This window comes from Phalangium opilio, unplaced genomic scaffold (genome assembly GCF_054372755.1).
Source record: "Phalangium opilio isolate 3A_F unplaced genomic scaffold, DU_Popi_V2 ptg000017l_1, whole genome shotgun sequence".
Taxonomy (NCBI): domain Eukaryota; kingdom Metazoa; phylum Arthropoda; class Arachnida; order Opiliones; family Phalangiidae; genus Phalangium; species Phalangium opilio.
Window position 1 is genome coordinate 1,531,857 of NW_028324151.1, and position 15,267 is coordinate 1,547,123.

The 15,267-nt window shown below is 37.0% G+C and overlaps 1 protein-coding gene across 1 annotated transcript in view; it reads right to left on the reverse strand.

Moving 5' to 3' along the window:
* Nucleotides 1-4,390: 4,390 nt before the first annotated feature.
* Nucleotides 4,391-15,267, reverse strand: part of LOC149702303 (pikachurin-like) — a 37,038-nt gene continuing 26,161 nt past the window's right edge. Inside the window, exons 3-15 of the mRNA XM_089866080.1 lie at nucleotides 15,074-15,190; nucleotides 14,316-14,939; nucleotides 13,683-13,884; nucleotides 13,037-13,181; nucleotides 12,760-12,949; nucleotides 12,518-12,643; nucleotides 12,185-12,422; nucleotides 10,524-10,752; nucleotides 8,719-8,899; nucleotides 8,569-8,647; nucleotides 8,265-8,495; nucleotides 8,101-8,204; nucleotides 4,391-7,701 (exon numbers count right to left, since the gene is read on the reverse strand). Coding sequence (XP_089722206.1) covers nucleotides 7,553-7,701; nucleotides 8,101-8,204; nucleotides 8,265-8,495; nucleotides 8,569-8,647; nucleotides 8,719-8,899; nucleotides 10,524-10,752; nucleotides 12,185-12,422; nucleotides 12,518-12,643; nucleotides 12,760-12,949; nucleotides 13,037-13,181; nucleotides 13,683-13,884; nucleotides 14,316-14,939; nucleotides 15,074-15,190 — 2,615 coding nt within the window. The 3' untranslated portion in view covers nucleotides 4,391-7,552. The remainder of the gene's footprint in view (nucleotides 7,702-8,100; nucleotides 8,205-8,264; nucleotides 8,496-8,568; nucleotides 8,648-8,718; nucleotides 8,900-10,523; nucleotides 10,753-12,184; nucleotides 12,423-12,517; nucleotides 12,644-12,759; nucleotides 12,950-13,036; nucleotides 13,182-13,682; nucleotides 13,885-14,315; nucleotides 14,940-15,073; nucleotides 15,191-15,267) is intronic.

Sequence of the window (15,267 nt, forward strand, 5' to 3'; positions counted from 1 at the left end):
AGTTGGGGAACGATTGAAATCAGTGGCAATTTTACGAAATGCTTGTTTCGAAGATTAAAAGAAGGGTTGAACACCACAAATGAAACTTTAGACTGTTCTTCGATTAAAGTTCATTTGGATTATACAAGTAATTTCAGCCCCTTTAACAGACTGGTAATTATGATATTAATGAAATCATTATAGACCACCAAATTATGGTAACCGTTTGGGTTGAAATTATATCAGCATACAAAACCTTCTCCAGAGAGATGTTGCAATTACTTGGAAGGAATCCGGCCATAGCAGACTCACCATTGAGGGTTAGTGATATTGAGCCACTTGTTTGAGGATGCACCTATAAAAAAAAATACCAAATATTTTATTTTAAATCATACATAAACACCGTACGAGTAACCAGTATGAAATTAGGCTAAAAATCTTACGTTGCAGATGGTGAAGCCACCAATTTACGGACGGTTTGACACGATAATGGCTGAATACTTCATGCCGAATATGGCAGTCAATATTCTGTTTAGCATGTGTTTAACGCTAACATCGGTGACGCTAGTAATGGAAAGAAACAGCGGTATAATGGACAGATTTTTAACGACAGGAGCAACGAGGACTCAAATACTTTTGTCCCACTTCTTCGGCCAATTCGTCTTCATCCCTTTCCAAATATTAATTATGATTACTTTTCCGTATCTCATATTTGGATTTCCAAATCACGGTTCCATTTTGTTATCTGTCGTTTCGTTGATAATATTGAGTTGGAGCGCCATGGCTTGCGGTAAGAGAGTTATATTTCAAGTACTTCGGAAGTACTTAAGATGTAGGGGTTCTTTCAAGGCCTTTGGATCTCGTCAATAACTGACAGTGTTCGCGTCGTAATAAGTATGCAAAGCTTGTTTCTGTATCCGGCGTTGTTCATGTCAGGTAATGTAACAAGTTGTACCTTCCACTTTAAATTAATTACGTACCTTGAAAACCATGCAGGATTCTTTTGGCCTATGGAAGGTATGCCTCGCGTACTGAGGTACATTGGATATTGTTTTCCGATGACTTTAGAAATGAGAGCTTTGCGAGCAAACGTTATGAAAGGGTTTGGTCTTGATAAAAGCAACGTGTACCTAGGATTGGTCTCTTCCTCCGTTTGGTTTACGATATTTATGATATTGTCAATAATAGTTTTTAAATATAAAAAATAAATAAAAATAAACTCGAGTATAAATAGGAAATAATTTCCTATGAAGTAAATTAGGGCAACAGTAAACGCAACTTTAATCTACATTTGTATGAAATTTATCAGGTAAGTGAATTGCCCCTGTTTGAGGGCAAAGTGTCTTCTGATGTTCGTTACGTCAAACATATATAATCATAGTTCCAAAGGTTCCTTAACTTCGGTATTCGACTAAGAGAATTAAGTTTCAAACGATCTCCAAATTATTTTATCTAAGAAGGATACGCCTTACTAAAGCGGAAAAATTCTAGTTCACAATAAATAAAGTTTATCGTAATTTTGACTTTATTTTCCGTTTGATTCCGTCTTTGCTCGAATGGAATTAAATAACACTAAGGTTAGCGGTGAAAATAACAACTGCAATATCTTTGCAATTGTTATTTCAAACGCACATTATGGATATCGTGCTGGGAAAAAAATGGATGTTGCATTAAAAGGAGTTAACGTTAACATACCCAAAGGATCCATGTAAGTATCCATACGTATTTTCACTAGGCCCTTATTGTTAAACGAATATTTGTGGTAGATACGCGCTATTGGGACCGAGTGGTAGCGGCAAGACGACGCTTCTGAAAGCACTGTGTAAAACCATTTCGCTTCAAAAGGGTTCGATATCGTTTCTGTACCAGGAATACCCCACGAGACCCATTCCAGGAAGTGGAATCGGTTTCATGCCTCAGGAAACCGCCCTCGTGGAAGAATTATCGGTGCGAGAGAATCTACAACTCTTCGCTTCCTTAAACGGGTGCAAAGAGTACTTGAAAAAAGCGCGAACACTAATGGATATGCTGGATATGGATTTGAACCACTTCGACACCCAACTAGCTGCAAATCTGAGGTCATTTTAATTGAAGACGTGTAGGACTTTACATCGTAGGCATAAATGCCTGTTTTGTTTTCTAATTCAGCGGTGGGGAAAAACGTAGGTTGTCGTTTGTCCTGGCTCTAATGCACGAACCACCAGTTGTAGTTCTTGATGAACCCACGGTCGGAGTTGACCCTCTGTTAAGAGAGAAGATTTGGGGGTACTTGGCTCATTTGGCTAAGTACCAGGGAAGAACAATCATAATAACAACGCATTACATTAGCGAAGCGAAGGGAGCCGATTACGTGGGTTAATTAGGAGGATCTTAGTATTTTGAGGAAATAAACTTTAATTCTTGTAGATTGCCTTCATGAGAAGAGGAAAGGTTCTGGCGGAAACCACGCCGAAAGAATTGATCGCCAACTTCCGGGACCGTAATCTCGAGAGCTGTTACACCAAACTCTTCCAGATGGACGAAAAGAATATTGAGTTTCCTAAGGTGAGATTGCAATAGTAAATGAAAAGCTCCCTTCATAGTACTTAACTTTAATGCAGTCGTACGCTAAGAGGCATATCGTAAACGCCACGATCAAGGAAACATCGAAATCACACGATTTCGTAAAACTCATGGCTCTTACCAGAAGAAACCTGGAAATTTTGAAAAGAAACCTACTCCTATCCGTCCTCAGTTTATTTCTTCCAGCTATTCAAACGATCCTTTTTTCTACCATCGTCGGAACTAAACTATCTCAACTTCCTTTTTCGGTTGCCAATATGGAAACGCCGAAATTGTTAAGTCCTAACTACTTGAAGCGGATTGACAACAAAATACTTGATGTGGTAATTACTAATTAAGAACAAATCCCAAGGTTTTTCTCTTAAAGCTAAATATTCAAACCAACTTCTAGAAATCATATTCGGAACTGGATCAGGCCTTAAACTCCGTGAAAGACGGAACAAGTTGGGGGACGATTGAAATCGGTCGCAACTTCACGAAATGTTTATTTCGAAGATTAAAAGACGGATTAAAGGCGTCAAATGAGACTATAGATTGTGCTTCGATTAAAGTTCATTTGGATTATTCGAGTAAGCGGCTTTCTTTTGGGTTATTTAATTAAATATTAAGGAAATCATTTCAGACCATCTAATAGTTGGAACAATACGGAGTGAAATTTCATTAGCGTATAGAACTTTCTCAAGAGAAATGGCGCTATTATTGGGACGTAATCCTGACATAGTGGATTCACCACTGAGGGTAAGTAGCGCTCACTTGACAACTAGTGACAAACTTATGGAAAATATCTTATGAACCTATAGTTTAACCAAATAGATTGCGAAATTTCCAACTTTGTAGATGGTGAAACCGCCAATATATGGAACGTTTGATACGACAATGGCTGAATACTTCATGCCAAATAGATCAGTCGGTGTTGTGTTCAGCATGTGCTTAACCCTAACGGCGATCACGTTAGTAATGGAAAGAAAGAGTGGTATCGTCGACAGGGTTTTAACGACAGGGGCCACGAGGACGCAAATACTTTTGTCTCATTTCTTCTGCCAATTCGCCATCCTTCCTTTTCAACTAGTAATTGTAATTACTTTCCCATACATTATATTTGGATTTCCAAATCACGGTTCCATTTTGTTATCTGTATCTTCGTTGATATTACTGAGTTTGTGCTCCATGGCTTGCGGTAAGAGACTTATATTTCAAGTACTTCGGATGTAATTAAGATGCACGGGTTCTTTCAAGGCCTTCTAATCTCATCAATGGCCGACAGTGTTCCCATGGTGATGAATCTAATGAACCTCTTTGGGTATCCAATCTTGTTGCTATCGGGTAAGATTAACAATTTGATATATTATCGATCCATTTCACCGCTGACTATTTATAAGTAGCTTAAAATTAATTACTTACCTTCAACAATTAGGATTCTTTTGGCCCATGGAAGCGATGCCTCGTGTACTGAGGTACATCGGTTACTGCGTTCCAATGACGTTGCAAATGAAAGGATTGCGATCAAACATTATGAGAGGACACGGTCTTGATAAAAGTTCAGTTTACCTCGGATTCGTCTCTTCATCTGTATGGCTAATGATATTTATGATTATGGCAATAATATTATTTAAATATAATAAATAAAATAATATATAAAAAATCAACGTTATTCTTGATTACTTTCCTTAATTTTTAATTTAATATTTAAGTAGAAGGTACTCACTGTGATAGATTTTTTCCCCCAATCGGCGGCCATCTTAAAAAATGGCGGGCTTCCAGAAACGTAACTGAAACATAATTGCGTCCAATTTAACTAAAATTATAAAGCATAATTAATTAAGACAACAAAATTAACGAAAAATAAATATACGAAAACCAACCTAATTTTATTAAAAGTTAAAGTAATTAAAAAGGTAATGTATTAATTTTGTTTTAATGATTAATCGGCGTCTACTGCAGCCCCTTTTTAATTAATGTTAATTAATTAATGTTGATTAACTCCCTTCATTTCATTCAAATCAATAACGAAAATCGTAATCAGATCTACTGATTTCATTGCATAGAGCTAAATAGCTTCTCCTTTACTTGTGTCATTATTTTTCTTACAACTTTATTATATATAGAGGCTCACTTTTACAATATGTCGTGGTTTTGTAGTAATCTTATTAATTACCGTTATATGTAGATGGTAACACGTCACGCTCGTAATGTACGTTTTTGTTTGTTTGTTTACTTGTTTATCATCGTAACACGCTCGATACAAAATTAAAAATTTACTTATTATCATCATATTTAAGCTCCATCTTTTAACTGAAGCAATTTATTTATTTTTTTTTAAACTTGAAAAACACGTTATTTATTTATTTATTTCTTACTTTCTGGAGAAACATTACTTTTGTTTGTTTGTTTATCCGTGTTTCGCGTTATTTTTTTTAACATACAGGTATTGATTACACGAGTGCGTATAATATGAAATTTGTTTGTTTGTTTGTTTGTTTGCAATGGGTGGATTCTTTTTTTTGTTTCATATATAATTTCGTATCAAAGAAAAAAGTAGTACACCTGTTTACTTATTTATAACCTAAGTAACTCCATCGCAATAAGTATGACAATCAATGTTTGTTTGTTAAATAAAATCCGTCTATATTTGCTGAAAATGTTAATTACGTGGTTACTTAAAAATTATCAGGTATAAACGCGCGTTAACTATTTTCATTACATAAATAAATTATTTATTATAAGTATGGCACTTTAATATTTTAAACTCTGAAATTAACAACAATTAGATTGACACTTTTAGTCAAACTTATATCCCTTCAATGTGTTACTGGTTTACTGGTATTTATTAAATGCCATTATTAAACCATAATTGGTAATCTCAAGACATTTAATTAGTTTAGGGAATAGATTTAAAATTAATGTCATACTTATTGTTACTAAGTTACTTACGTTATCAGATCGTTATCATCATTATTATATTAATTCTATATTTATATATATATAATTTTTGTTTTACTTTTTTTTAATCTATTCATTTTTGGATTTTTTTTATGGTTTTTTTTATTTCATCTTGTATTTCTTTTGTTTATGTTTATCTCTTAATTTTTTTTTGTACAAGGACTATAGGAACAATCACAACAACGTCAACACGCGGAACTTTTCGGACTTCTTATTCTTCTTCTTCTAACGACGATGTGAAGTCCAAAAATAATTAAAAAAATTCGCGAACTAAAAATCATTTAAACGAAAAAAACTTCAAAACCGTGATTTTTCATACATTTGGGCTGTGAAATTCTGGTTACTCTTTTTTTTATTCTTTTGTAAATGGCAAATATATATATATACATATATATGTTTTTGTAGTTTTTTTTATTTATTTTTTTAATATAAACAAATCGCGGTAGGGGTACGTTGCAATTGTTATTTGCAAATTTTATCAATTTGTTGCAATATTTAGCAAAATTCATGCTTCATTTTTTTTGAAGTAGCAGTGAAGACCGATGACGTCACGTAGATTGATAGCGTGTTAAATTTTTTTCTGTATATTTACCGATTTTTTTTCTATATATTTTTAAATTTAGAAGCAACAGTTCCATTTTTTTATAATTTTTCGGAAATTTATTCACACTTATTTTTTTTTTCACAATATTTGATATATGTTTGTCGCGTCGTTTAGGGGTTCAAATGACGTCATTTATTTATTTATTTATTTATTTCGTATATAGGTGTCCTAGCATTTGTTTATATTTATATTTATATTAAGGTCATCAAAACTAATGGATCTGGTGTTTTCCCAATCAATAAGTTTTAATTTAGCTTTATTATATCTAAGAATTATTTTACCCAGAACTAATCAGAGATTGGTTTCGCATAAACGCGTTGATTAATTAATTAATAATAATTATAATAATTAAGAGTTTAATTTAATTTAATTAATTGTTAATCATGTTCTAGGCACAAACGATTATCGGATTGTCAAATGCCAATCGCGTCTATAATATCTTCGCGCGCAAATTAAGGTTCTAATTCAAATAAATGCCACCAGGGTCTTTGGGTCTACATATTTTTGGCGCTAGTGAGTGGTTTTATTCCCCCCCCCCTCCAATTACTGGACAAAAACAAACACTAAATTGTAAACAAACGTACAATACCTGTTGCGAATTTAACCAATAGGAACTTGGAAAGTCGCGTTCAACAGAATAAAAAATATTTCAGCCAATTTCAGGTTTTCTGATATCACGTGTGACACACGTAGAATGACGTAGCTTTTCCAACCCCTTTATAGACCCAAAAAATAAATGCTTTCAAATCCCCTAACCCCTCCGGGCCATATTAACCTTGGGTCCATTACCACCTCATCTACTACCAAAACCAATCTCCAATTAGTTCACAAACCATCCAAATTATTTTTGCTCATTCTTAAATATAACTCGACTAAATTTAAAAATACTATTTAAATTAAAGTAAAATTAAAACATTAATTTTCTTTATAAAGGCGAATTAGTTACTGTCTCAGGTGTGTTAAGGTAAGACGAGGGGGTGTGTGGTGTGGTCATTCGTGTTCATCAACTACTAGGCTACATTACATCTTTAAACACATGGCGGAAGTTACGTTCGTATCAAACCGGATATCAGCAATGTTTGTTTGTTTGTTTATTTATTAGTTTGTTTCAATGATATATTTGATTGCTTTATAAACGCGCGCGTTTTGGGGTGTCTGGGGGCGGGGCGTAGGGAAGGAATTAAAGTTTTTTAGGGTAATTAGATAGAGTACTTCCGGTAGGTATCGGAAACCGCGGCCACGAAGACGCTTGCTGGGGTTTTCGATTAAGTTTCGTTTGTTCCACCCGCGTTCGTTAATCATTCTTTGTAATTAGTTTTTTCATCTTTTTTCTTTCATATAACATCCGCAAAATTTAAGAAGTTTTGACAAGGCAGATTTTGGTTGTATATATAATATCAGTTAAGCGATATATACTTTGGTTTATTTAAATTTTATCATACGAACTCGTCACACTCGCGCGCGTTGTCAGACGCATGGTTGAATATTGACCCCGGTGGCCGCTTGCGTCACCAACCTGACGTGGAAATCGGTTGATAATGTAAAGTTGGCTATGCAACCGACCAGGCCCGTATGAAACCTGTTGACCGTCTGATGACCGATATCTCTTAGACCGCCTTTTTTGAAACAAAATTAACAATAGTGCCATTAACTTTGAATCTCTCTGGACCAGTACCTTTAACTCTATTGGATTACCACACGAGGTACTTGGACTATTGTACCCGTAAAGATTCTCAAACAAATGTGTAAGTGACACTTTTCTCTTCAATGCCTACCCAGCCAAAGTTGGAGCTCTTAATTTTACGTAACCCCCTCCCAATCCCAACCGCCATAGTTTCATGGAAACACTTCCCACAGACCTCCGTCAAAATTGTAAGGATTACAGACCATACGTCCCCTCCATTTTGGCTTATAACTACTCAATAGGCTTAGTGACTGTCCAACATTCTTTGTCATCCTCCCGAACCCAACGCGCGAGATAATTGAAGAAGGCATACAATTACCATCATACGTACCAAGAAACAAACCGCTATTGACATTAAGCTGACTTAAACCACCCGGAGATGCGACAGTCGCAACTGGACTGTTATCCACAATCAGAGTTCCTTCGCGCTCAAATCTAAACACAGTCAACTTACCATCATATCTTTGAATCAAAGACCAAGCCGCCACAACTAACCTTATGATATGAACAGTATGCCACCTTCCGTCGTCTACTTTTGTCGTATTCCTCAACAGAGACACTTCGCCCGACCCCAGATTGAACTGAAGTTTCAAGTAACCGTCTCTGATACTTAGCGCCAAGTAATCGCTGATTGGTCCGATTAACCTTTCACCCGTCCATAGAAGCAACCCTTCCGAGGCGAAAGAACGGAAACGGAACCTAATATCGGTTTTATCACCTCGTATCCTGCGACCATGCGCAAACGAATGACGCGTTAATATTGAAACTGGTGGTAAGACGCACACGTAAGGTAACGTACCTTTTCATTATGTCTTCATCAACAAACTGAAGGTAACTGAAACCATTGAACATCGGTTCCGCTATCATTTCGGTAACTTCTACAAATTATCATTAGTAAATTCAATCCTTAATTAACGATAATTGAAGGAGACGCGTTTAATTACCGCACCTTTTTCGCAATTAGTTCCGGCTGAACCTAAGAGACAATGGCAGATGTAAAAATCCATTCTAGTTTCGCAAGAGCCACCATTATGACACGGCGAATGGACGCAAGGATGCTCGCAATTGGCAATATTTATCCCGGATAGCGCGTCTTGTACCAATTTTAACGGCCGGTTGTTTATTACCACCTATAAACAAATGCAAATAGAAAACAACGAAAACTAATAAGGTTTCGCTATCTCAGAGTCAACGCGCATGACGCATCTTGTACGTAGCTTCACTTTTCTGTCACTACGACAAAACGAGAACCAGTCGAAATTTTAACAAGAAACATATTTCAAAAGTTACGTATAGAATTAACACATTTCCTTAAGACTGCCAATAGCTACCGTTACAGTGACAAAAATGGAAAAAAAAACTGCCTTTCATTCAAAAAAGAAACTTCGTGTCGCGCTTTTTTGGTAGCGTTCCTGATATTACCATATTGTAGGCGGCAGGCATACTGTAGTTGTAAAAAAGGATTCAAAATTGAAAAACTTTTGCTAGCTGAAGGAAAATCGATGAGTATAGCTAAGACTAGTAGTATAATATAATATATGACTATACCCGGTGATGTATTTCTATATAACAAAATCGGAAAGTTCTATTACCGGTATCTTGTAGCTTAGCTTATAGGGCGGCGTCCTAGAGTGGGAAACGTGTTCACTGTTCGCCCTCTATTGTCGCGTTCCCCCCCCGCGCCAAAAAAATCGGATATATTCCCTTTGAATGATGTTTCTTTATGATCGAAAAAAGGCGACGTGCTTATTCTTTTCTGCATCGTCTACTCGTCCGAATACAGAGGTTGTAATCAGAAGTCCATGACAAGAAAGAACCTGGTATGATTGGTTAGTTTAGGGTGGCTTACGTTAGGTTCAAAGGGGGTCAGATTGACGTCTTTAAACCATTTAATTGTTAAAATAGGTTCATAATATAAAACTACAAACGTTGCTTATTAAAAATGAGCGTTAGGCTTAAAAAGTAAATTTTTGAAACTTTGAAAGTATACACATAAATCTATATATATCACGTGACCTTACTCTAAAGTGCATATAATTTCTTAGTTAAAAAAAAATAAGACGAAAATTAATTTATGCACTAAATATTATTTGAGGGAAAATTTGGAAGCCAACCTCCAGGGGTAAAAGCAATAATACATTTACTATGGGCCCCTGTAAAACACCAGCCCGCAATACACCCGTGTACGATTAAATTTTTATTTTAAATTATTTATTTTTAAAGCGCGATTAATTTTGTAATTTAAATCAAAAACCAAGGCTTAACGAAATTTTATGTATGTAATTTTATTTATTAATTATTTGCTACTAAAAGGGCGCGGAAAATTCGGAAGCCAACTTCCAGGGGTAAAAGTCATAATGTATTTCCTATGGGCCCCTGTAAAACACCAACCCGCAATACACCGGTGTACGATTTTATTTTATTTAATTTTTAATTTTTTTAATTCGAATCTTCCTTAACACTGTAAGGCCTACTAATTTAACAGTTTTTTGGACGCATATTAAATTGAACAAACGAATTTATCAACTTCATATCAGCCATAAAGGAAACTCTTAATGATTCTTATGTTAGCCTAAATCTATTAAAAAAATGGTTGTCGGCCTACTTTATTCTCCTTAGAGAGATTAAAGCCCCCTTTATCGACTCTTAATAAGGAGCTTCGGACACAGGGTGGGGGGAAGGGTAATAATACTCTATTGAGAAGGAGCTAGCTCGGATGGGTCGTTTTAGATTAAAGTTTGTAAGCGTGTTTACCTTTTGGATACAGCCGGTGAAGTAATCCTTAATCTGCGCTTTTCTGGCAACGTCGTGCAGATCGGGAACACCTCCAACGTATAAGTTAAGAGGAAGAGAAAGCTGGGTAAAGGCGCCCGGCGAGATCCCCTCGACTCGTTTCTGCTTGTTTACCTCCAGAATGGCGTCCCTGGCTGTTCTCGACACGAACACGTTATGCCATTCATCCATTTCAATCGGCTCGGGACTCCTGCAACACACACAAACACAAACACGCCCTCAACATCAACAAGAACCGAACAAACAAAAAAATAAAATGATAAAAATATTATTGATCTCGCGCCTCTACATATCGCCTAGGTCGTGCGTGGATAATAACTTCTACTGGGGAAAGGAAAACTAACTGGTCGTTAGATTCGTTATGAGACATCCCAAACTATTTAGAGATAAATAAGTTCATAAGATATGTTCCTCCATAAGTTTGTCACTGGTTAATGAGAGCTTGTCATGAGGTGAGTAAGGTAGGTCATAGATTCGAGGTAAAGTGACCCCTGGTGAGTATAGTATAGGTAGCGTTATACTTATGGAGACATATCTTATAAACTTGACTGCAATTCGTCTCTGATCGTCTTTCGAATAAACTGTTACTAACAAAAGGGACTATTCGTAATCTACGTTAAAATTTGGTACATGGTGACCTTCCAGAAGGTAGTGGGTAAAGATGAACTATCTCACCCTCCATGAAACCGTACTAAATACTCAACCAAAGCCAGAGAAGGGCCAAATCTTTATAAGATCAGGGACCGTTTCTAGTCCACGCGAGTGTATCATTTGTCTTTGATTTTGGCAAAAGGAGTTAAGGATAAATCGATAGTTAACCCGTATAGCTAGCTAAGTGTACGAACGTGGATTTCAACTTTCAGGCTATTTGGTTTAAAAATTGAACAAATTGCCTTTCGATCTTTTATTATGCTTCTTGCCTCGGTAGGTTCGCCCCAAGACGCGGAGGGAAGTATAAGGAGGGCCCATTCGTTGTTGCCATTTATTATAACAGAGGGTTAAATCTTTTATAAATTGAAGCCAAATTTCACGCACGGGTTCGTGCTCCGAATCATTTGGATATATAACGGGCCGAAGCCAGTACCAGAGACCCAACCAACGCCGCGCTGACAACGAGGGAAGCGCGGGGGGCTGAACCCCCTCACGCGTAACCCGACCTAAGTTTTAACCATTAAACGATAACGATATTCCTGGAACCTTAAGACTAACCGCGTATGTTAATAATACCCCTCAAAGTCTCAAAGCGAAATGTTCCCAGCTCGTGCTTCACAAATTTTATTGAGTTATCGTAGGCGTAATGGCTAGGAATCTTTGGGAGATCAAATCCTGCACCATAATTTGTTATTTATATTTGCTTTGATCCACAAACAAGCAAACAGTCTTGAAATGGTAACACGGAAATTGTAACTTATAGGGTAGTTATTTCACTTATGTTTAATATAAGCGAGTTTAATATTTGACCAAAATTGATCCATAATAAGTTCTCGAGAGTGGATCAAAATAGTGCCACCGTTAATCAAAATGATGGCTAACCAGTTTGAGACTTAACTACGTGATAAATTGTTGCGTTTGACGACAATCAGGGCCATAGATATCAGAAACAAAAGGATAACTTCACTTACCTTATAATAGCCGGTCCAGTTCCGAGATCAAACCGAAGTTCGACGAATCCATTGTGCAAATTTATACTAAAGAAATCTCCCGTACCGTCCATACGATAACCGTTGTAAAATAGAAGACCATTCGGTTCTCTGGGTCGAAACACTATCTGGACTTCCAAAAAAGACAATACCGTATTACCCAGGCCCGAGTACTGAAAATATGACGATCCATTGAAGGATGGAACCACAATATCGACGGCTGTCAAACGAAAAGTTCAACCAAAGATAATCACTTCTAACTGTACCAAATTAAACTTGTGTCTCGGTTCTCTTCAGAATTATGAACTGACTTACCATTTTCGCAAAGAGATCCGGCGAAACCAAGAGGACATAGACAAACACCTTGATCAGGACTCGACGCTACGCAATGGCCGCCGTTTCTACAAGACATACGATTACAAACATCGGCGCTACATTCCTCTGTGATTAAATAAAATGAGAAACACTAATATCAAAAGTCTGTTTTTTAAACCCACAAGTTAGAACTCGGGATGCGTGAAATATCATGACGAGTGAAATAGCGTGACCAGTCTTACCTATATCAAGTCCATCGCTAGCGTCACCCCTATTTCCGGACCGGAAGTCGTACAACCTTTTGTTTATTTCTAAGAGACGAACGCATCCGTGGAAACCACGGTCCATTTTCAAACGATCCCTGATGATGGTCGTGTTTGGTGAACCTCCCATGAAAAGACTCAAACGAAACGTGATTCTCGAAAAAAGACCCTACCGAAATATAGAAAATAGACAAACGACAAAGATTTATAACGCGCGAGTCTAAAGAAGAAGAGCTCAAGTAATAAATAATCCGACCTTTGACCTTCCTTGCGTTTGTTTTCCATTATTTAACTGCATCCAGGCGTCCCATCGATCTCGATAGACAGTAAGGTAGTTCCAAGAATTCAATACAACTGGCTGCTCACTTTTAACAATGCCTTCGCCCATACCACAGTCAAACCTGAGTACCGAGAAAAACAAGACCACCACTCAAATTTTAATCATATCACGCTATCTAGTTATTAACGTAAATTTATTCGTCCTTAAAAACAACGTAAAGTTAATAACTAATAAAAACTTTTCATATCGAAAAATTGACACCTGAAATTTGTTAGGAGCTTAAAATTCAGAGTCAAAGTGAACAAATTCATTTGGCTTGTTTTTAAACCAAATTAATATAAAAATAAAATTTGGTAAAAAATCGTCTAGACAATCTTTCTATTATGTTTCCCAATTACATTCTTTTTCTTTTCCCTTCTTAACATATGGCTCATTCTTCGAAAATGTAAATTCAAAAGAAATCAATAATGACATTATCTGATTTAGGTACAATCAATTTGATTAAAAAAATGGTTTATTAGTTAATGGTGGGGTTATTGAAATCTAGGGCAATTAAATAAAGAGGATTTTTGGGTATTATAGTTTCTTAGCGCGTTGTTAAATTTAGAACGCTGGTACGTACCTGAATTCGACGAATCCTCTATTTAAGGTAACAGCGATAAAATCGCCTGAAAGGTCCAATTTTTCTCCGCTGTACAAAAGAATACCATCGTGCGTTTCGGGCCTAAACTCGAGCGTTATCTGCATAGATTTGTGCGCGTCCCTGAGGATCGGAAGAGTTAAATACGATGTTCCTTTGAACCGAGGATATCGAACCTCCGTAGCTACACACCGAAAAATAGGAAAAAAATACCATTCACAACGATACATTGCAAACTCATATTATCAAATGAATTAGTGAAAGTTCTCCTTAATAATTACAGATACTGGCAACTTAAGCGAGAACCCTATAATAATGCAAATGTTTCCACGGGGTATATTGGTTAAACATGGGTTAGGCGGCTCTAAAACCGTATTAATCCTTGATGTTTATAACTATTGACTCTAAAGGTATAAAGCACTCAATGTGGAACAAATAAACACAGAGTCATTTACGAAATCTAGAGTAGAAACTAACAGAGTCCATTTGAGTGGGGTACGTGATCTCTTACTCTTTCAGCTAAAGCTAATTGGCTATATCAGAGCGGCGGGCAGAGAGAGCGTTGCTTCAGGGTGGCATTTAAGAAGAGAAAGAGATAAATCTTTTGATACTTACGATACTCGCAGAAGAATCCCCTTCTTCCTAGAGGACACCGACACCTAGCACCTTGTTTCTTCTTGTTCGTGACACAAACACCACCGGACTCGCACTCGAAATCGCGGCACGATCGAAACTTAATTTTACTCGTCGGCGTCGTCACCGAGACGGTATTGATGGGCTGGTACTGGTACCGTTCGTCGTCGTCAAAGTCCTCCTCCTCCAAGGACTCTTCGTCGCTGACGTCGTACGCGTCATCGTCATCGTACGACTCAAAGTTAGGAACGTAACTCTCGAGAGGGTATTCTCCCGCCGTTTTCAAACGCGACGATTCCACGATCGTTTTCACGTTATTGTCCATGTTATTATACTTTTCTTGTTGCAAGTAACGACCCACTTTCTTCTTGGAAAGTTCCGACGCCCCTGACCCCGTCCCCGCCGCCGTTTCTTCTTCTTCGTAGCCTCCATCGAAACCTTCCAAAACTCGAATGTTCCCGTTGGAACGAATATCACTAGTATCGCGGACTAACGGCGAGGGTTGCGGCAACGGTAAGATACGCTTACCATTTACCGACCTCGAGTAAGTTAAGTTTTGTTTGCTTCGCCTTTCCTTCGTGTAGTTGCCATTTAGATCGGAGTTCTCTGAAAAACAGATGTCAAATCTCTATAAAAACAGTGATTTTCAACAACATATCCCGACCTAACTCCATTTTTTTAACAATCCTATGACAAATCATCCCACTTGAATCAATCCGAATGTGTTCAAATTATAATACCTGAACAACTATATCCATTATCGCTTAACGTGAATCCATCTCTGCAACCACATTCGAATGTACCATCGTGCAAATCAAAACACAGATGCTGACACGGGCTATCTTCCCCACACTCTCCTGAAAAAAATTAAAATTTAAAAGTTTAACCAAAAGATTACCAGACGAGACATCACTCTGAAATAAATGACAAGATA